At 39.5% G+C, this 23,221-nt stretch overlaps 1 protein-coding gene across 5 annotated transcripts in view; it reads left to right on the top strand.

Moving 5' to 3' along the window:
- The window catches only part of UNK (unk zinc finger), a 95,087-nt gene extending 72,369 nt beyond the window's left edge, over positions 1 to 22,718 (top strand). For 2 of the 5 annotated variants that reach the window (XM_089535921.1, XM_089535960.1), the window contains 8 exons: positions 658 to 858; positions 4,936 to 5,004; positions 5,667 to 5,841; positions 7,606 to 7,707; positions 10,020 to 10,208; positions 15,654 to 15,835; positions 17,181 to 17,438; positions 18,989 to 22,718. In XM_089535921.1, the coding sequence (XP_089392047.1) occupies positions 658 to 858; positions 4,936 to 5,004; positions 5,667 to 5,841; positions 7,606 to 7,707; positions 10,020 to 10,208; positions 15,654 to 15,835; positions 17,181 to 17,438; positions 18,989 to 19,144 (1,332 nt within the window). In that variant the 3' untranslated portion in view covers positions 19,145 to 22,718. The remainder of the gene's footprint in view (positions 1 to 657; positions 859 to 4,935; positions 5,005 to 5,666; positions 5,842 to 7,605; positions 7,708 to 10,019; positions 10,209 to 15,653; positions 15,836 to 17,180; positions 17,439 to 18,988) is intronic. The other 3 variants (XM_089535940.1, XM_089535929.1, XM_089535950.1) reach the window with 3 other exon arrangements.
- Positions 22,719 to 23,221: the final 503 nt, after the last annotated feature.

Genomic DNA, 23,221 nt, shown 5'->3' with positions numbered 1-23,221 from the left:
AATTAAAATATAGACTTTCAATATTCTGAGAAATCAACTAAATTTTTCAACAGAGGCCTACACTAGGGGTTTGATATCTGTGTTGGTTTCTAATTCTCACAGGAGGGAGCACTGTAAACTTTACTCAGTCATGTGAAATGAGTGAAAACTGTGGGGAGACTGCAAGAAGGCAGAGCCCTCGTGGCGCAGTGGTTAAATGTCTGTACTGCAGCCACTCACTCACAAACCACAAACTTGCGAGTTCAGTACCAGCCAAGGGCTCAAGCTCGACTCAGGTTTGCATCCTTCCAGAGTCGCTAAAGTGAGTGCCCAGAGTGTTGGTGGCAATTAGCTTACACATTGTAAACTGCTTAGGGAGTGCTTAAGTGCACTGATAAGCAGTATAGAAATGTACTTGTATTGCTATTGCTATTCTGTCTGGGAACTGGATACTGCTACTCCAGTGCTGAACCAGTATTTTTGAGATACTAAAGCAACAGTGCCTTAGATGGAACCTGGAGTAATATTGTGTTCCCAGCTAACATAGTTGTCTGGAAGTTTTTCCAGGGAAGGCCTTCTGTAATAGTGAAGATAGAATGTTACAATCCTTTAAATCACTAACTGCACACTATATTCCTCTTGTGGTCTGACCTGTATTGTTTCTCCTCCTTCTGTTAGATTCTCTGTAGGAATAGCACTCTTGGAAGCCCATCTAATATATGTGGATCCCCTCCTGGTGCCATTGGAAAACCCCATAGTTTGGAAAGCATTGGTTTTCCATCAGATTCAGTAACTGCAGCCAGCAGCTACAAAAAGGCACCTGGATTTGAACGAGAAGACCTGGTTGGAGCAGAGTACCTAAAAAGTTTCAAATGCCAGGTATGTGGATAATACTGGAAAAAGGAAACAAAGTGTTCTTAACTTCACATTAGGTTTTTGTGAGATACAGATTTTTCTAAGTACCAAAGTACCAAATCAAATGAATCAGGACAAAACAAGTGAAGCAGCAATTTCCAATTTATTAGTTACAATCTTGCAAGAAGGGGTGTCTCAGGCAAGTAGGCACACCGTCTGAGGTTTTACACAGTATTTATAAGACATTTTCTGTTACAATATTTCTATCTCATTTTTTTATTGACTAGATCTAGACATGTGATCAATTTTAAGACCACCTTTCCAAGTATGTAAAAACTCCACCCATAACATATCTCATCATACGTCTCATGACCATTTAAATTAGCCATTATAGATTCATAGGTGTGTTCTAATATTCATCACCCCCTATTACGCATGGTCAGTTAGAAATTTTTGTGAACTTTAAGTCACCCTTTTATAAAAAAAGTATTCTTGTCAATTAGTGAGAATAAAACTCCCGTATCTCTTGATTTATTTCTCCCTTGTCACATTGTCCTAGATTTACAGGTGCAGACAAAAGTTTTTCCTTTGAAGCTTTTTTGTCTAATTTAACTGTTATATTTGTAATGCAAGTCTATTTCATTTTATATATATATATATATATATATATATACACAGAACACTTAGCCATTTTGATAATCTTAATAGAGACAAAAAAATACTATTTAAAATAACTAAGTCCAGCATATTTTATAAGCGTATCTTATTATCAACAACATAAACCCCCCTTTATTCTTGTAAAACAATATATTTAATAAATAACAGTGTTATAAAAAGCTTATCTAAAAACTCTTTCTTTTACTAACCTATATATTTTTATAAAATTCCCTTTCAGTTAAAGGCCTCAGCTGACCTTTACTCAATCCTATTAGAATAGATATATTGATTATAATAGTATACATGTATATATGTGGTTCCATATTATATATATGTAATTTAATTATAGCATACGTTTATATAGTCTAACACAATTTCTATTCTATTCATGTGTTTCTCTTTTATTAAATCTTATGTTTGATTCAAATCCATTTCTCTCAGTTTTGAACAGTTACCAATATCTAGGGGTCTCCATAACTGTGTGACGATGTCATGGCTCCCACTGGATACCATTGCCACTTCTTTGAAGAAAACATATTGTGAATTATTTGTATTATTTTTTTAGAGAAGCTGGATGTTCTACAAAGTTGAAGACTAGCCTCTAGCCTCATTTATATTTTCTCAAAATCCTCTAGGTACTAGACAGACCCCTAAGACATTCTTAGAAAATTACAGTGGAGGGCAGCACTTTTACTCTGAAGCATACTCAGCCCTTACAGGAAAAAAATGTGGGGGGAGAGAAAGAAGAAGGGGGCAATAAATTGCATTGGATGAATGACTGGAGGGAGCTTAAAGAAGAACAAAGTGATGTGTGTTTAAGGTTTGTTTTAAAAAATGCCAGTCTCTGGTCCCCATGGTTCCTAGGAAGTTTGAGGTGAGGGCAGGAGGACCCCTGCTTTGGTCATGATCTGGATTGGGCCCAAGCATATGCATCTCATGTTGCATAAAGAAGTCCTAGATATTTAATTTCTTGCTGGGATTCAAAGTTTAGGTGCTGCTATCTTGATTCCAATTAGGACCACAGGAGGGGTCAAAGCAATAAATCTCCTGTATATCCAGCACTTAAATCCCAATCCAAATTGTGGGGAAAGGGATGCTCACCATTTTCTGCTTTGAAAGGAAAGGAGAGAATGGAAGCATGATTTCAAGCATATGTGTGCTTGGGCACTATTTGCATATGGGTTTGAGGAGAGAGCGGGGATTGAGAGAGATGAGAAAGGAATCTTAATGTCTTGAGGCTGTTCTTGGTGGGTTGGCTGGTAATAAGTGAAAAAGAGTGGAAGATGATTAGGCTGGAAATTAGTGTATTGAGAGTTGAACAGGAATTGATGGGAGGAGTTTGCTTAGAGTAATCTTCCATCCAATTTGGGAAAATTAGTTAATTTTAAAAGAATTTACTTAGGGGGAAGCAGTTGGCTTGCGTTCTGTAAATGGAGTGATGTGTTACAACAGAGGATTGTTGAGTTGTGAAAAAGATAGTTGCAGTAGTAGCTTTTCTGATTGACCATGGGCTCATTGTAGTCATTTCATGACATACCATGCCCCAGCAGCTATTTTGTGATGGTATGTACAATGTCGCAAAATAAAGGTTGGGGTTCTGTGGCCCATACCGTTGAAGTCTATCCATAGAACTTTATGGTACTTTTCTGGCCTAGCAGAGCACAAGCATGCCTGGCATTGGAATGTATATAATAAAGAAACTTAAAGAAGCATCAGAAAGAAACTTGGTATATGACAAAATAAGATGCCTGTCAACCTTGTGTTAATCCAGAATGGAGATATCTTTTACTGTGCTGAAGAATTGTCCCTTGTTTGGGATTTTGCTTAGAAATAAATGATTTAGTTCCATGTCAATAGTGGGTCTAAAACTGAATTAAATAATATAAAATGCAGTTGATTTATAGCTTTTTGTGGATTTTTCAGGCTATGTGGCCATGTTCTAGAAGAGTTTATTCCTGACGTTTTGCCAGCATCTGTGGCTAGCATCTTCAGAGAATGCATTCTCTGAAGATGCCAGCCAGGGATGCTGGCGAAACGTCAGGAATAAACTCTTCTAAAACATGGCCACATAGCCTGAAAAATCCACAAAAAACTATGGATACCAGCCATGAAAGCCTTTGACTTCACACAGGTTAATTCAGTTTGTGTGTTGTGGAATCAGGATGTAAGAATTTTTTAAACCGTGTATGGTCAATTTTGTATGCTTGACAAAAGTAAATTATTTTTTTAGTCTAATTGTGTTCTAGATAAAGCTGTGAAGTTAGTATTTAATCATAGAGAAATGAAACCTACTGGATGCTCTCAGCCTCAGAAGAAGGAAAAGGCAAATTTGAACAAATTTTGCCAGGAAAACCCCATGATAGGTTTACCTTAAGATCATCATAAGTTGGAAATGACTTGAAGGCACACAACAATAAAAATAATGTTTTTAAAGAATAACTTCTAACTGAAATCATTGGGACTAGTGATAATTCCATATAGAAACTCTTGCTGCTACCAGTCGAAAGGAGTTGTGTAGTCATTCCATTTTTAATAGATTTTTTTTGCATGTGGACGACCCTGTAAATTCTGTAAATCAGGCAGTGCTACGGTACAATAAAATCTGTAGTTCTATTACCACAAAATGGCCTAAAGCTCATAGTACACGTTGGAGTACTTCTTCATGTCACCACAAGTCTTTAGTTTTGCCCTTGCAGTAATGTGAAAACATACTTCAGTCCCTAGCATTGGCTATTGTATGTACAGTCACTCTTCAGTAATTGTAAATTATTTATTATTTATTATTATTTATCAGTTTAGGATTGTATTTAGTCAAGTCAATACAAACTTTGTTGCTACAGAGCTTCTTCCAGTGGTTGAATAATGGCAATCCTGCAGCTCTGAGCCACGTAAATACAAATAAACATATATAAATAAAGAAACAAGCAAACATCAGTTGTCATTTTGAACAAGATCTGGATGGATTTAGCAGATATGGAAATGATTAATAATGAGCCCCAGGTACAAGCAAATGGAATACAAATTACAGGGGAATTTTTCATCACTGTTTTTGCATATGTCTCAAGTTTTCCTTATCAGAAATAAATTAAGAACATTTTTCTTAGTTCCTTTTCATTCTTAAACCCACTACGTGAAGACTATAAAATATCACAGTGTGGTATGGTGCAACCATCTGTCTGCTTACTAAAAAGTAAATTAAGTTCATATTAGATTACTGTATAGGTGACTTTTAATCATCTATATCAACTGTCTTGCTCTTTGCTTTTGCTTTTTTTTTTTTTTTTTTTGGTTTAGCACTCTTAACCCCTCTCATTTTATGGATTCTAATTATACTGGGGCAGTGAAAGAGTAGAAGTTCTTCAAGAATCTCATGGCCTTGTCAGATGCTAACAGCCATTTCAAATGAATGTGGTCTCTCTTCACTTGTTCTTCTGTTTACTTCAGCAGGCCAAGATAAAATCCCATTCCTTGGAACACAGGGCTCAAGAGCAACCTCTATTACAACCCAAACAGGTATGCTACTCTAAAAGGACTCTAGTCTGTTCAATGCCTCTTTCATGGATTCCAGCTGGTTCTGTGGAAAACCAGATGGAGCTTGACCAAACAATAGTAGTGTACTAAGGGTTTAATGGGTTCTAACAGTTTTTTATACATATATTTTTATGCAGGTATATGCAGATGTGAGGTATAGATGGGGATCAAATTACAATTCTCAGTATAGATTAATCTACAAAAGTAATTGGGGTAAAGTTCAGTACCACTTACTAAACCTCTTTATTTATGGAAATAGTTGTGTTTTTCAATATCTGACAGATTGGAGATTTGATGCAATTTACACAAAATGTGAATTATACCAAAAGATTCCTTAAATGTGCAGTTGCATTGTGCAGTTGCATTGTGTAATAAATCATTCTGAACTGCCTTGTGTATATCTTGATCTAGAAGGGTGGGAAAGAAATCCGCGGAGGGTGAAAATATAATACAGGATATAAATCCTAGAAAAAACATTCCACATTATAATATATATTGAGAGAAATCTGAAGTATTTTTTATCTTTCTAGTCCTAGTGAGAATATAAACCTTTCCAGTGTTAAGTCTCATGGTTAAGCTTGTCTGCATGTGTTCCTCATTTAGGAGGCATTATCCAATGAACTGAACATTTCTTCCTTTTTCAGGACATACTGGGGATACTTCCTGTTGGCAGTCCACTGACATCAAGTATTTCATCTAGTATCACTTCTAGTTTGGCAGCAACACCACCAAGTCCAGCAGGCACCAGCAGTGTCCCAGGCATGAATGCCAATGCCCTTCCATTCTACCCCACCAGTGACACAGTGGAGTCTGTAATAGGTAATAATGCCTATACACTGTTACTCACTGGACAGAGGGGCTCAGCAAGGAAACATTGAGCCCTGGAAAACAGGAAAAACATGTTGTAGCCCTAGAAATGTAGAGGAGTTCTTGCAGAATCTTTTCTTTTTTTTCCTTTTTGAAATGGCTAATATTTTATTTTAAATATGAACTCTTTTATAACATTAGAGATTTGGAACATAAGAGCTCTGTTAGTTATTTTCATAACCTCTGAATTCTACAAAGATGTGACAAGATGGTGAATGGGAGATCATGATTTGTGTGTATGTGTGCCCGTATGTGTGTGGAACTTGCCTATTGTCCTACATCTTATTTTATGCTTGCTAACTTCACAGATAACAAACCTGGCCCAGGACTAAACTGTCAATCATATGACAGGTATAATCTGTGATTGAGCAGCTGTTCTCATAAAGGATGAAACTCTCATCTGTATACATCCAGGACAAGTCCACGTCCAGTTTGTCCCCTAAATGTCCCCCTGTTTATGATTCTCTTCAAGGGGTGGATGCCATCATGTTCAAATTTGTAAACATCCCAAAAGAGACTAGAAATTGTGTAGGGCAAGCTTTTGAATAAATTTCTCCCCACGCACATCTTTTTCTTCTTCTAACTTTAATTATTTTAGAAGTTGACACTGGCCTCTTATTCTCCAAGTATCATGTGATTGTTGTTAACTGTCAATGTTCTGTTACAGAAGACAACCCCTGTTCTTGAAAGAAAAAGTGGGGATTGGGCAGGAGGGTCAAGGTTTTTTACCCCAAGCCTCAAATAGGATGTCTACAGGGAATCACCGTGGAGATTGGCAGTCCATTTATAAGATAGCTAAAGGCTTAAAAAGTAACCTTTTAGGGGAGGGCAAAAAGCAAAAAGTTACAAATTGTGAAGAGTTAGGTGGGAAGCATCTGTGTTCGCTATATAAAATTGTCTGTCATCTCTTTTATTGACCCTGCATTTCTAGAGTAACATTGAATGTCATAATTATAACACAAGCCATTACCATTTCCTGAAGACTATGCTAACGGTGCACATTTTCTAGACATAGTGGATTGGTTAGGATTAGCACCAGAGGAGATCCTAGGCAGGCTTACTCCATCTCATTCAAAACTGGCAATATTCATGCTATATCACTGACTCATTCTAGGGCCACTCCTGGCTATTGCCTGCTTGTTAGGGTATGCTAATTCATTTCCTCCCTCCTAGCCCCAAAAGCCCCTCACCTGACCGCCATACACAATACCCTTATATCCACGGCCATACCTGCACTTCATTCCTATTGCCCATCTCTTCCATCACGGAATTGCAGTTAGAAACACTGCTCCACTGTGGAATTCCTAAAAGCAGGAAATTCCACTTACCATGCATCACAGACAGCTAGGTTGACTGGGAAGGACGCTTGCCATCAAATCTAATCTTGGATGTACTGTTGCCCAAAGTCAAGCAGTCCAGGAGATGTTCAGGGTGATCTAGTTTACATTGCCATTATTTCTGATAGTAGTCAGTGGGAGGAACCAGATGCTGAAAGGCGTTTAGGGTTCAAATCAAGCAATAGGCAATAGTAGGACAAGCTGCCTCATTTAGACTACTACTGATGGCCAGTGGCAGAATTGTGCAGTGGGGAGTAGGGGCCTATAGTTTGTCTAGTCCACAGCAGTGGCATTTCTGCATGTAGGCTCTTTGGGCTTCCCTATCCCTTGAAGTTGTTGGTCCTTTTTGTAATATATAATTGGTGCCTCTGTCTGGCAGAGTCTGCCTTGGATGACCTGGACCTGAACGAATTCGGAGTGGCTGCCCTGGAGAAGACATTTGACAGCAGCTCGGTGCCCCACACGAGTGGCATCATGATAGGTACATGAAAGCAACAGAGCTTTCTTTGATCTTCTGCCAAGCAGGGTTTTGCCCCACCAGCTGGCTGAAGCAGCCTAACAAGCTCTCAGAACCAGCCCTAACATTATATGTTGGTTGGCAGCCAATGGGAGACCTTGGAGTAAAAGGGCCTTCATTGGCTAGCAGACTGGAAATTTAAGCTACCAGTTTCGGATATCCCAGTTATGTTTATGAAACAGACATGGCTTATTTTGCTTTATATTACCTTAACAGTAACATACCAAAAATGCTCACCAAATTATGACAACAACATCTAATGGAGGGTGGCGGGCAAAAATTATTTTCAAGTAATGGGAAAGAAATTGGATTGGTATCACTGTTCTGCTGTCACAGGATCATGGCAAGGCATTATCGCCACACATTGACAAACTACCGCATATGTATCTCATCATGTGTATGTGATCATTTCAAACCAGTGTCCATTCTTTGTGTGTGTGTGTGTCTGGTTGTTGAGGTGAAACTAGACCTTACAACACCTGTGCTCCTGTTGTAAGAATCCCATTATTTATTAACCCAAGTTCTTCTTTGTGAGCTGAAGCCACATGCAGTTTGATGGGTGTCTGGCTTACTGTTGCCATTCACTCCTGTCTGAACCCTTGGTCTCTTAAGGGCATCTCCATCAGCTTGAACCTCATCATCCTCCTTGTTGCCCAGTATCAGATGTTGCAGAACCATTGCCAAAAGGTCTGCACTCGCTTTCTCTCAACATACAGTTCTGTTCCACCACACCCCAGCCTCAGTATGGTTTTAGATTTGAGCCGTTGCACAAATTGGAAGACTTTTGAAATATGGTACAAGGGATAGCCACCTTTCTTGAAAACTGGTTCTTTTTTTAAAAAGTAGTATTTCGTATGAGGCAACAGTACTGTGTCTTTGAGCAATTGTGCCCAACCTGATTCTGGCCAAGAACCACTTGAAAGTATATACAATTTGCAGTGCAAGATCCCACAAGGCACGTATGAGTCAGAATTTGCCCTAGATGATGCTTTTCCTGTAGTTTAGGCACAGCTTGGATTCCCATGAAGCCAGCCACCTTTTAAAAGGATGTTTAAAGAGACCGTGCTCCTCAGAGGATGAGAAAACAAATTGAGAACTTCTGGTTTGTTGTCACTCCAGAGTAGATCTGTTATCAGAACTTGGCAGGATTGTGATAGAAAACGTATTTGCTTCTACCCAGAACTATAACTATTCTTAGCTAGAAGAAGGATGTGGAGGAATGCTGAATGTAGAAGTCATGACCCTGTCATGCTAAATCCAGTCTAATTTCTCTACCTTCTGCAGTTGCTACTGTGTAAATTCAAGGCTTATAGACATAAAGGACTAAAGCTGGAGTTTTAAAAGAATGAAATCTGATTCTTGTGTTTCCATTCTACCAAGTTCAAGCCTGCTATTGTTCAAATGTGAAAAAGATTCCCTCATTCTCTTTTCTATGAATGTAGCAGAAATAATTACAGTATTGAAATTTAATGACTGGATCTGCCAAGACATCTTCCTCTTGTGTGGGCTGCTTACTCATGCATTAAAAGTGACGGTTGTAATTTACCTCATTTAATTTGTAGCTTGTCCCTTGGCAAAATGCCCTCGAATATTGAGACGTTACTCCCGACCCCACTTGGGATTTTTAAGAATACACCTTTATCCCTTGTATGTGAATGAATGAGTTGGCTTTGTGAGAATATCTTTGGCAAGATAATGTCACATTATGGGGGAGATTTTTTTTAATTCTGATCATAGTCCTGGAAATTTTGTCACGTAATTCGTGTGGTCAGACAGATACTTTTTTTCGTTGAAAAAGAATCTTAAAGATACTCATTATTACCATCATCCGATACTTTATTTTCCAATGAAACTAGCAGTGTAAGAAGTCAGATTAGTGGCTAAACCATCAGATTTAAATATGCATTAGTGTATTGTCATTGTGGAGATACAGAAAATGAGAAACATATATCTAGATGTCTTTTGTGATCACCCCTTGGACCTACAAGGGCCCTCTGCGTATTAGAGCTCTGTCCCAAATGCCCTGTTTTGCCCAGCTAACTTCCAAGCAAGAACGTTGTTCTTTTTAACTTTCTTGGCCTGATTAACAGTTCTGATATTGCTCCTGCCATAGGTAAAGAGAGGTGTAAAATAGAGGAAGACCCTGGACCCCATCCCCATCTTTTTACTGGTGCAGAGAGTGAAGCAAACCCCTGCTGTTCAAATTCCTGTGCTGTGTTTCCACTCATAACTCATGGCTTCTACATTCCCATCCTTTCTGTGTGTTCTTTGTCCAGGTGGGAGTTTGCTGCAAAGTTCTGCTCCTGTAAATATCCCAGGGTCCCTTGGAAGTTCTGCCTCCTTTCACTCTGCCTCTCCTTCTCCACCGGTCAGCTTATCATCGCATTTTCTCCATCAGCCCCAGGGACACTTAAGCCAATCAGAAAACACATTCCTGGGGACACCAGCTTCTCATGGATCATTAGGTAAATGCCCAGTCTGTATGTGAGAGCATGCATGTTAACATGTACATACCTGTCTATACCGTGTAAGTATTTTTCTTTTCTCTTAACTTTCATTTGAATGTCCATATTATGTGTTGCCACCTAACATAAGTCGTGACTGCAGCCCATAAAATGAGGACTGATTCCTCTATCTCAGTGAGGCTTGGCTTGCACAAAAAGAAAAACAGAGGCAAAGGATGAGACAGAGGAGTTCAGCACATTGGAATAGCCACAGAGCAGAGAGCGCATGTAACAAATACATTAGGATAAGTTGAGCCAGGTGTCTCTCAGAAGGCAGAACACCCCTAGCACCACCACCAGCCCCATTTGATTGAGCAATAGTGTTGGGTGAGTGATTTCAAACTACCTACTACTGCAGTGATTTAAATACTCAATAGGAAAGGAAGACCTGTTGGTTAAATATTGTGGGGGGAAAGTGTCTGTAACTAGGAGAAAGAGGTGAACAGCCTGAATAGGAGAAGGGCAGGAGCTCAAAAGTATACCTTACAGGATGAAAGCTACAGTTTCAGTCCCCAGTGTTTCCAGCTAGAAGTGAGGGTAAGAAGATTCCTATTTAAATCCCTGAAAAGCAACTAACACCTACTGTGTACAATACCTAGCTAAATGGATTTTAATCTTTGTAAGTCAAGTTCTTATATTCCTAACGGCTTGGGAAAAACGGTGACCAACTGTTAAGTATTTTATTGTTAACTGCCATCACATGACTTTGACATATGGTGACCCTATGAATGTGAGGCCTCAACAGCAATATATCTATAAAATATTAGCTCCCCCCCCCCCCTTTTCTCTCTTTTAATTTTTTAGGATTAGTCATAAATTAATAAGTTTATTGTTTATTGATTAGCCCTTAGGCCATTTCAAAATAACACTAAAACAAGTAAAACACACTATAAAATCCTATAGAAATTCTATAGCAATTAGAAAAGAGCTAAAATGTAATAACGCAGAATCTGAAATGTATATAGAGTACTGTATGGATGTCATATAAATGTAAACCAGTATAAGTACATTAGAAGTACAGTACCTAAAAATGAGACATAGTTATAAAACTGATCATAAAAATCTATACCACAGGTTCAAGATACAAAAATGGGTAAAAAACAAACAAATGTATTACAGCATTAAGATGATAATACATAAAGTAATAAAATTGAACATGAAGCATCACACATCAGAATTCTTCATCACCTCTGCAATTTATCCCAGTTGACCCCACATATCTAACTCTTGACTGTATAGCTTTACATAAAAAACGAGCTGTGATAATAGATATTTTTGAATCTTGGCCACTCATGAAGTAAAAGATTCTGACATGGGTATCCCAAAACATTGTTCTTTTGATATAAGGACCTAGATACTGATCTCTTTCCTGTTGGTACAGATGACACTTGAATAAAATATGAGCTAAATCCTCAATTTCTCAGTCTCCACAGATACAGATTCGCTCATTGTAAGGAATACCATTGAATCTTCCATATCTTACCATGGTGTCAAGCTGGTCAAATCTAGCTCTAGGATTAGTCATATTAGTAATACCTACTTGGTCATGATTAGTAAAAACAGGCTGTAAATACAAAGTGTTTTGGAAGTTTGTCCCCCCAAAAAAGTAAATCTTCAAGTGAATTCTCTTACTAAAAATATAAAAAGAACTCAGTGTTCCAATTCTTCCCACAACATCAAGTTTACATTAGGCTAAACTCTCTTAACAGAGAGGGTAAGGCATGCTTTTTATGCTTAGAAGTTTTCCTTCTTTATTGCTATTTCATTTGTTCTTGGTCTGAAGTGTGACATTAAAATCAGATTCTGGACACAAGCATTGCTTCCAGTTAAGGAAGCCATGATAAAAACAGTGCATGTTAACATTCTGAGTGAAAACTGTATTACCAGTATGGAAGCACCTCAGAAGTGAACCCACTGGGGGCTGTGCCCTGTCATCCATATCCAATTTGGTTCAGTGGCAACCACATTCTTAAAGAGCATAAGACACACTCCCCCTCTTCCAGGCTAATAGCATTCCCAGAAACCTCACAGAATTGCTGTTGGCCTTAAAGATGAAGTGTATGTGTGCCCATGCTCTTTGTTTTTGCTGAAACTAGTGTTCCAGGCTATGTGTACCTTGCTTACAATCCTAATCTTAAAAAGTAAACTCTTCAAAGTGTATGAGAAGTGAATAATTAATTGATATATTGCTATTGATATACTTATTAGTAGATGGTCATTGCTCTCCTGAGCAGTTAGGAATGTTTTTTTCCCCATTGAAAACAAGGTGTGTAGGCTGTATGCACATTGTTTCTGAGGCTAATGATGCTTCTGGAAGTATCTCAGAATCCCCCAAGACAGGTTCATGCCTTGGGGATTCTGAGATACACCCAGAAGCGCCATTAGCCGCAGAAACAATGCTCATACATCTTACACACCTTGTTTTCAATGAAAAAAATTCTGCCACCACCACAACAAACACAGTAGGGCTAGAGGCCTACTCTAGGGGTGCAAAATGTTTTGTTATCTGTCACTATTGTACAAGATGAGAGTGTTGCGTCTGAAGAGGGTACTTCTAAGCATTTTGCTTCCATTTGCTATCAGTCCAGAGACTGTACAACTCTTCTGCCTTTTCCTCCCCAGTTGATTTCTTTTGAAGAAGGTTGGGGGAAACAGAAATGGTGGAAAAGAAATAGAAGATGATACCATCCAGACTGCTTCTGCCCCTCACTCCCATTCCATGAATTGAGACAGGAGGATTGTGTCCTTGTCTGGGAGCACCCATAGTTGAGATATGACACACAGGAAGGAGTGGAGGGAAGAAAGATGGGCGATGGGAAAGGAGTACAGCAGGAAGGACAGTATGCCTGAAAACTAAGAATATTAGTTGCTTCTTCATGTTTTTATTCACATTTGTCTTGTCACATCTGTTTAATCACATGCTTTATACAAAAGGAGGTCCTGCCCCATATATTGGAATCCTTTTCAGACTCATTTTAAGTACTGCAGAGGTACCACTTACACACTTAACCAGCCAGAGATGCTGTATGCATGCTGGCAGAGAGTCACACACACTTTTCGAGAGAGAAAATATGGCATATAAAACTTTCCAGTTAAAAAAATAATATGGCAAGCAGTATAAACAACAGTATAAACAGTTTTTGCTTTATTTATTTCAGCGAATTAAACATACTCTTAAACATGTTCCCAGGGCTTCCCAAGAGTTAAAATTACAGTAATTTTTGCAGTAAGTGTTTTTGTGCATGTATGTACTCAGTTTGGATAATCTCTCCCCTTCCACAGAAGGATTACATGTGCTCAGGCATGCATGTGCTCACCTTGCATCATCCATGACTTCCTGCATATAGGATCTCTAGCCAGGGAGTGTATGAGCACACCCTGTTGAAAAGAAAATATTAAGGCTGCAGCCTTCTACACACTTCCTTGGGAGTAAGTCCCATTGAACCAACTGGGGCTTACCTCTGAGTAGATATGTGTGGGATTGCAAGACATTTGTATTATTGACTCTCATTAGGCTACCGATCAGTGGAAAGCGTCTTCTCAGTTAGCAGTTTTGTTACATAATTTTCATTCCTACATAGAAGCATAGATAGTCCGCTTGCTTATATAAAAACCAGTGTCAGCAGTAACATGATAGCAAATCAAAGTATTGGGACTGAGGCTAAAAATATATGGTATTTTCAGAAACAGTTTCTGTTTTTATTAGCAATGTAGAATTTATATGGTTTGGATGTTCTACAATCATGCATGCCCTTGACAAGGCTTCTCTGTTGTGGCCAGATTTTTTACAAGCCTTTAGACTGGAATCATGATGAACTTACACTCATGATGCTTCTTAATAATGTAACTTCAGCTCAAGCGAACAATGTCCTGATCTTACAGTTCAAACCAAGCCATGATTTAAATTCAGTGCAAATATATATATATAATTAAAATGTTCAGAGTAATGTTATAAATATTTTTCTAGGCTTTCCATTTAGTGCATCTTACCTTACATGAACACATTTAGGGTAAGATGTATGCCATTCTGGCTGAAAGGTAGAAAAAGTAGTCCCTGCTGCTCTGCAGACTTTATAAAAGCAAAGCCAAAAACTGTCTATGCAAACTAATATATTTCCTATGCAATTTCTTATAGAGCACAGCAGAGACTGTATACTATTGGTTTCATCTTGATGTAGCTGATGAGATGCTCTGGCAAGGTGGATCTGATCCTTAGAGACATTTTATAATTTGCAACAACAATTCTAGGTTTGTCATTGGGTGTACCATGGAGAGGAAAAATAGCCAGTGCCTATTCTCTGATTAATATACCTGCTGGAAACAGATCCCCCCCAGCACATATCTGTTGTTCTCGTACTTCACATTTTAGCTATATGCTTTAAAGCAGCAATGGACAATGCCAGGAGGAGTTGGACTGCAACTCCTGTCATTCCTACTGGCTGTTCTGCCTGGGCTGATGGGAGTTGTAATCCAATGACATCTGGAAAACTGCATTTTTTGCACTCCTTCTTTAAAATGTAATGTATGTAGTAGCCCTTATTTTCCTAATATTGGATGATGTTCTTTTATTCTGAGAACTGGTTTATGAGCATGTTGCTCACATGTGACGAACTGATTTCTCAATTAGCACCTGAATTAATGCAACAGAGAGCAAACTATGGATGCTCAAAATGATATAAGACTTGTTTGCACTGATTAATTCAATATGGTTAAAAACAGGACTGTTATAGGTTCCAAATATTGAAATAGGTTATTCTGTAAAGTATTTAGATAACTAGAGACAGTGGTTCAGTCTTCAATCTGTTAAACAGTTATGGCTTTGGTAAAATGAAGCAATTGTAATTAGAATTTAGGAAGAGAGAACCTTGAGCATCCTTTCAGAGCTAAATTTCCATTGTGAGAACACAAGGCCTGATTACATTGACAAGTGAAGTAATAACTATGGGATGAATGTTGTTCTTAAGTATCCATACATGTTGAATCAAGCCTGTGCCTTCACTAACACTTCTTTGCCTATATGTTTTAAAAGTGCTGGGGTTTTCTGTCTGACTTGCAGGAATTTGCCCTATCTGCTGCATCTTTCTCGCCTCTATCTATACCTCCATTGTGGGTTAGATGCAGTAGTCAGGATATTCTTTCCCCAAGAATGCCACACATCTTCCTTTGTTTAATTAGGAAATAATTAGGCTGCCATTCCTCCTCCTCCTCCTCCTCCTCCTCCTCCTCCTGAAAGCCAAAGTATAAGACCAAAATGCAGGGGCATGCAGGGTTATGAAATGCATTATTGCCCTCTGAAAGGTGGAATAAGATGTACTTATTCCTTTTCCAAAGTAATGTTGGGCAAGGAAAGGGGTAAGCCAAAATGTGTGACATAACACTTTTACTCCCTGTCTCTGCACGAAACAGGTTTAAATGGAATGAACAGCAGCATATGGGAACACTTTGCTTCTGGAAGTTTTTCACCCAGTACCTCGCCTGCGTTTCTGTCAGGTCCAGGTGCTGCTGAGTTGGCCAGGTTGCGACAGGAATTAGATGAAGCTAACAGCACAATAAAACAGTGGGAAGAATCTTGGAAGCAAGCCAAACAGGTAGTGTGCACCTAACAGGAGTCCACCTAACAGTCTAGTTAGAAGCTTGAGGTCCTAGACAAGAGGCACAGATGGCATCGGGCTGTGCAATGCTATAATGTAATTCCTCCAGTAATGCTTTGAAAGGCCTGTTTGCAGGTGGATAAAGAAGTGGATTAAGAGCAATAGATGATTTTGAGGAGGTGGTTGTAAATTGTGAACTAGATTTGAAAATGTTTTATCCAAACTTTCTTGGCTTATTCAGTGGATGTTTGGGTACCCCATTCTAATTGTTTAATGCTGTATTTTTCTGTTCACTTTTTATGCCCTGAGATTGAAAGGAGTGCTGAGCCTCTCCCTCCTTTCCTCAAGTTATCTTTTAAATCAAGCACTGGGTGGGCTTCCTCTGGGGAAGTGAGTTTTCCCATACTGGCTAGCAATTCAGGCTGTGTCCTTAATTTTTACATGGATTGTGTTGAATTTGATTGTTCCTCTGAACAGTCTTGATGGGGCCCTCCACTTCAAGCTGACCAGTTTGCTCCTGTTCTCTTCTTGTTATGTAGTGCAATTGAAATGAGCTGTAGAGGAGGTATGGGAAAACTTGGTGTCTCTGTGGGGTCTGTACACATGAATGTATCTCACTAGCTTAAGGGGTGTACTCACAAAATGCCTTGACTCCTCTCTTGGGCAATGAATGTGCTACACAAAGAGAGCATGAGCAAAACAAGAGTGCTGAACAAACCTGCCTGCCAAACTCAAGGAGCAGTATACTCAAGCCAGTTCATATGATTGCCCCCCCCCCCGCCCCCCGAAGAGGAGAAACCACTCTAAAATCAAAGATGTGTGTGCTCCTCTGACCAATACTGTGCCCATAGTCAGTTTGCTTGCAAAATTCTGTCATGAATTTTTCCACAAATGCCTATATAGTGTGCCCTCAGTATCCACTGGGTTTTGGTTCCAGGACCCCTGTGGATACTAGAATCTGTGCATGCTCAAGTCCAATTAAATACAATTGCGTGGTAAAATGGTATCTATTATATAAAATGGTAGAATCAAAGTTTGCTTTTTTGAATATTTTTTTGGGGGGATTTTCAAGCTGTGATTGATTGACTCTGTCACTGCAGAATCTGTGGATATTGAGAGCAGACTGTATGTGAATTGGGTTTCTATGGGTTAGACAGATGGTCCAAAATGTAGGTTTCAAAGGAATAAATGCTTCAGTAAGAATTTAAAATAGGAAGTTGAGAGAATTTCCACCCACAGCCCCACTACTCATTGCTGAAAAAAAGATTGTTTTGTCTCTGATGACCAGGTGACAGACAAAGTCAAGTGTTTATCCTCCTTTTCTTTCCTCTGGCACACACAGGCCTGTGATGCTTGGAAAAAAGAAGCGGAGGAGGCTAATGATCGCGCCAGCACGGCCACCATAGAATGTGAGCTAGCCCGAGAGCAGAGGGAGGCCTTGGAGCTGCAAGTGAAGAAACTCCAGGAGGAAATTGAGAGGATCCACACTGGTCAGGACCCCCAGTTCCTGCGTGCCCTCTCTGATTTAGAAACACTTTCCCTCTCCACACTCTACAACCTCCAAAAACAGCTGCGTGCCAACCTGGAAAGAGTAGATAAGGTGGGTTTGAGCAAGGAAGATTTTGCCCACTATTAACTTTGATTACTTTTTATATTCCCTAAATAAGAAGTCTCTCATGGTGAAGTTGAAATGTATGAGCCCTAGTGGTGCAGTGGTTAAATGCCTGTACTGGAGCCACTCACTCACAAACCATACGGTTGCTAGTTCAATACTAGTGAAGGGCTCAGGCTCGGCTCAGGCTTACATCCTTCTGAGGTTGCTAAAATGAATACCCAGCTTTTTGGGGGCAATTAGCTTACACTTTGTAAACTGCTTAGGGAGTGTTTAAGTGCACTGATAAGCGGTATAGAAATGTAATGCTATTGCTATTGCTATGAGTTCATACACTGCCAGCAAAGACATATGTTATTTCTCTGTCAAGGTTGGGAGTCATTTTACTTCAAGGTGCTCATAGCTAGCAGGCAAGGCTTCCTGAACCATGATGACAAGAAAGACAGTTGTTCTCTAAGCCGGAGGAGGAGCTGCCTGATATCTAAGAACAAAGCACATATAAGGCTCCTACAAAATGATTGCAACTTGTCGAATGCACTGTCTGGGATAGGCAGCCTCCCATCACCACCTAGTCTCTCTTTCCATTATTTTGGAGAAGGGGGTATTTATTTACTAGCACTTGCCAGGATCTTGCCTTTTTGTTTTTGTTCTGTGAAGTTGAAGGCTTTCGTGGCCGGCATCCATAGTTTTTCATGGGTTTTTTGGGCTATGTGGCCATGTTCTAGAAGAGCTTATTCCTGACGTTTCGCCAGCATCTGTGACTGGCATCTTATGAAAATGCCAGCCACAGATGCTGGCAAAATGTCAGGAATAAACTCTTCTGGAACATGGCCACATAACCCAAAAAACCCATGAAAAATTATGTTTTTGTTTTGTTTCCGTTTCCTTTTTTTAAAAAAAATATTCACAACTTTGATTTGATTCCCCTATTATCTGTTAATAATAGATAGCATCTATTTAGTGCAGGAAATAAAGCAAAATTGGGGAGAGAGTCAGTGGGATGTCCCATTTCTTCCATTTCCCTGCTGGACAAAGACTACCTATGTACATTTTCTCTCCACGGATGTGCCTATGAGAATAGGGTGGGCAGTTTAGGTGGCTGTCTGAGGCAACATGAACACAGCTCACTGGGTGGATCACTGACAAAGGTGGGTCGGGATGTGAGATTTTATGGCCTTGCCTGTATACTTCGTGAAACTACTGTGGAAAAGGCATCCTTGCCAAGTTGCAGGTCCAGAAATGCAGGCTGGGTCCTCTGTAAGCATAACTGTAGATCAGATCATCCCCCCTGCCCCCTTTGATGGCTTCACCAAGACATTATGCAAGAGTAGTTTCTACCAGGAGCTAGATACCAAGATACCATGATCTCAGTCAAGGTTGCCCTTTTGCCTGCTGGCTCCACAAAGCTGCTGAGCTTTAGCAACTGCCTTTTGAATGTAGATTTGCTATCTTTGACTTCCATTTTGTTTTCACTGACAGTCCCTTCTGGTCTGCCCCCCTATCCCACCCACCCCCAACCCATGGTCTTCTCTTTTCAGGCAGTATTTCAGATGCAGTCGGTGAAATGCCTCAAGTGCCAGGAAGAGAACCGGGTGGTACTACCGTGCCAACATACTGTGCTGTGTGAAACGTGTGCTGAGGAGGGTGAATGTCCCATCTGCCACCCTAACAGGTCACACGCTCTCCAGTCGTGACCCTTCTAGGACATTTGGTTTAGCATATCATATAGAACTTTTTAACTTTATATATATATATAAAATATAATATGAATATATATATGAACATATATATATATATATATACATAAAAACAAAAATTAGTTGCAGAGCACTTTTTAATACGTGGCATCTCCCATTTAAGAGGTTCCTCCCTCCTTCACCCAGTCCCCACTAATTCTAACTCCTTAGGGACTTTTAGAGCTGTTTTTAACTTAGATCAAAGGGCCATTTGCAGAGTCTGTCCCCCACTACTACTACTACTACTTTCTTACTTTCTTTCACTTAGAATGTAACCTTTTAAAAGTCTTTTTTCAGGAGAGAGACTTAGAGGGAAGGGTGAAGAGGGGCTTGCAAGTGCTTTCCAGAGTGAGGACTAGACTTCTGGGGGGAAGAAAGATGGAAATCAAATTTCTAATCATGACTTCATCCCCCATCTCTTGCCTCTTGTGCTGTCATCATTTGGTAATTTAAAGCACCAGACATACATTTGACCCAGCAGTAGAAGCTGCTTTGCAGTCCCTGCCTGCTCAGAGCTTCACTTGTCTGGAACTCTTGCTGGCCTTCAGTAAGCACAAGAAACTTCACAGTAGAAAAGATTACTTTCTCTTTACAGTTTGATAGGTTTATACTAAAACAGCAAAAGGACAGAAAATGAGAGCAGACCAGTGAGACAATGCCAGCTGATCGTCATATTTTTCTTACAAGCATTATCCATCACTGACATGTAACTGAGATTTTGGTTGCACTTGCCAGGCAGACCTTTGTAAAGAGGAGCATTCTGCTTTGGTAGTCTCTTTTGTCTTGGCAATGACTGTGTGCTTCAGAGTCATGACTGAATGCACATGGGATGCATTTTCAGTAGGAGATAGAGGCAGAGATGTATAGGCACTCTTGAAACAGTCTGTGTTCTTGGTAACTAAAGGTGGGGGACCTTGCTAGGATTTGTCTTGATTGATAGCTTAATAGAGGCAGTTTTTATTCTGCCTCATGAAGAAACGTCCCAGTTATCTGCGTAGAAGTGTAGAGAAGGAAGTCTAAATCCTATGGGTTAGTCTCAAATAGAATAGGCCAATTGTTCAGTGATGATTCAGCATATAGGGAAATCCAGTTTATGCAGTGGGTCTACTCTAGCTGAGATTGATAGACTCAGGCTGGTGTAGTATCTGAATACAAACTGCAGTACACAGGTGGTACTGCACTTGGCTCACTTGACCTCAGGTTGTTCAGTATTGGACTAATATTTGCCAGTGGAAAAGAACAAATTGATAAAATAATATATTCCCTTCCCAGCTGTTTCTCTCCATGTATTGCACTGTAGCCGGTGTATTAGTAGCAAGCAGTAGTGCCCAGTGTAGTGCAGAGAAGGGTCCCAATGCTAAGTTCTGTGCTACACGAGGGTGATCCAGATATTGGCAGAGCAGGATCATCAGTGCTTCATATTGCTAGCATGAAGTAAGCTGTGATGAACGCCAGCATGAAAATGGAGGTAGTAGTAAGCTTGAGAAAAGAGAGGGTATTTGTCAGGGTAAATATCTTTAGCTACCAATAATCTTCCTGTTCATTTCCACAGTTAACACCTACATAGCCCAGCTACAGATGTTTGGGAGTTGTGAGCTGATTTCAAATGTAATTCTCCCACCCTTTTCACTTCTGCAGGGTAATAGTGGTGAGGAGCAGTGGGGAACAATATCTTAGAACCAGGGGTGGGGCAGGAGAACAAAGCTTTACAAATATCCAGGGACCCTTGTATTCAAATGTCTCTGGTAGCAAGAGACAGATTCTCCAAATGTTTAACAAAGAGTGAACAACTAGGAAGTGGCAGTGGGTGAAGGCAAAACAGTAAGGTAAAATTAATGAAGCATTTAAGAGGATGGAATATCCTCTCTCAAACTGCTAGGTGTTGAGGGCAGTTAAGTTCCTAATCCAACACATTCTTTTGAAAAATGTGTAGTGAAATGCCATAAGGTCACACTTGAAGTACTGTGAGAAGGAAGGAAGAGAGTCCACAGTGCTTCATTTCCCAAATACATTCCTTTTTCTTGTGATGAAGGAAATCTTCTCATTCATGGAGCCTTTTGAACTATCTGTGGGCATCTGCACAGGCTGTTCTTCAGGGATCAATTCTATTCATTCCGTGCATCAGTCGCCTCTCTGACTGGTTCCCAGCAGAAGGGAGTGTTTCTTGAGTGTATATAGGCTTCACTGTGTTTGCACAGTCCAGAAAGTCTTTGACGGGGGAGGAGGCATATGATTCCTGAACTTCTGACATTGCATTAGGGCAGCAGGCTGAAAATGAGAGAGATACTGTACCCATTGCTCTCCTCTTTTCTTTTACTGTGGCTGCAGATTTCCTTCCTTGATTGGGTTCCTGTCAGCTTAAACATCCATGAAGATGGTGTTTATCCCCCAAGATGCCCCACTAGCCTGAATCTGTAAATGCATTCCTCGTAATATTGTACATGTATGTATTAGAGAACTGCAGTACATCAGACAAACATGGGTAGCCATTTTTTATGAACATCAATGACTACTTTTAATCTACCCCACCTCTTACTTGGGCACACAGTGTGTTCTATAGGTGGAGCACATAGGATTAGCTTTACACTAGAACATGGACAATAGCCTTTTTAGGTCCTGAGCAACAGAGAGTTGGGTTATCCGTTTGTCTCTTGTGCTGTTGTAGGCCAGCATGAGTTAGATTTCCAAGCTCTGAGCAGACGTTAAATCAATTTTAAAAGAATCTTGCAAAACGTGTTTACTCAAAAGTAAGTCCCATTGAAATCATTGGGGGTTGCTTCCTGGTAAATATATGTAGGTTTGCCACCTTGGCTAATAACTTCCTTTGTGAACAAATTTGCACTCGATCCAGAGTGCCTTATGAAAGGGTCTTAACTCACTAATTATGTGTTAAAAGTTTGATTATGTATATTGAACTTCTCAAAATTGACATTGGGGCCTAAATCAGACTGACATGCAATGAAATTTGTGGTTTAGATACTTATGTTTTAAACTTGTATCCAGTAAATGTGTTGTTCTGCAGTTCTTGAGTGGTTCAATTCCCACTGCAGTTTGTTACAACTTGTTCAAATATTGCAACAGCCTCTAGACAATGAAAAGCAACAGCCCAGTCCAGAAGGACTCTAATCTGTCATTTTGCACTGGGGCTTGTTTAACTTGTAAAGTGTAATATTTAGAATTATAATCTCACTCCCTTGCTCACCAGTCTCTGCTTTGTTTGCAATAGTCTTTCCCCAACCTGAAAAAGCACTGGAAACTCAAGTAACCCTTGTTTTTTCATAAGAATAATCCAGCTATACACTGTCAGGTTTTTCCTCCAAAGTGTTTCCATATTTAATGCAAGTACATCATTAGATTTGCTTCCATATTTCCACCCTCCCATATTTGGAGGGTTAATATGCATTCCCAGATGATCTCAAAGTGCAGCTCTGTTTTAGTTTTTTTTAATTAACTTTTATGTTCCGTAAAATTGCTTTTTTTCAATGTGTATATTGTACTAGTATCTGTTTTTTAAAAACAAACAAACACCTAATTGGCTTTTTTTTTTCTTTTTCTTTTTCTTTTTTTTTTTTTTTTTTTTTATGGAGAGATAATGCTGGCTGATTCTTGTGGTTGTGTTGTTTTTGGTTGTAGCCTTTGAATGTCTGTGCCATGAGGCATATCCTGGTCTCCAAGGCCAGCAAACATGTCTCAGTCTTAAGGAAAGCTTGCTCGTTTAAAACGTGAACATTTTTAGAAACAAATACACAAACATAAATTTAAATTATGGGGGAGTAATACTCTGCTGGAAATGTACTAAACTATTTTGGTAACTAATTTAAAGATCATAGGAAATAAAACTCTTTGAATTGGATCTACAGTGTTTATACAGAACTCCAGCCATTTTCAGGCTCTTTGGTGGTAACTGGTTTGTAACACTTAGTTTTGTAAACATTGTGTTTTATTGCTTCCTCTGCCTTTCTGTGTGATTGTCCATAGTGTGACAATGACTTTGTAGGACAATTTGTTTTGTCCTGAAATGCCACTGCTTTATGT

The sequence above is a fragment of the Sceloporus occidentalis genome, unplaced genomic scaffold (genome assembly GCF_023333645.1).
Source record: "Sceloporus occidentalis isolate IW3139 unplaced genomic scaffold, rSceOcc1.0.p SCAF_1, whole genome shotgun sequence".
Taxonomy (NCBI): Eukaryota; Metazoa; Chordata; class Lepidosauria; order Squamata; family Phrynosomatidae; genus Sceloporus; species Sceloporus occidentalis.
This window is presented reverse-complemented; position numbering and strand designations above follow the sequence as displayed.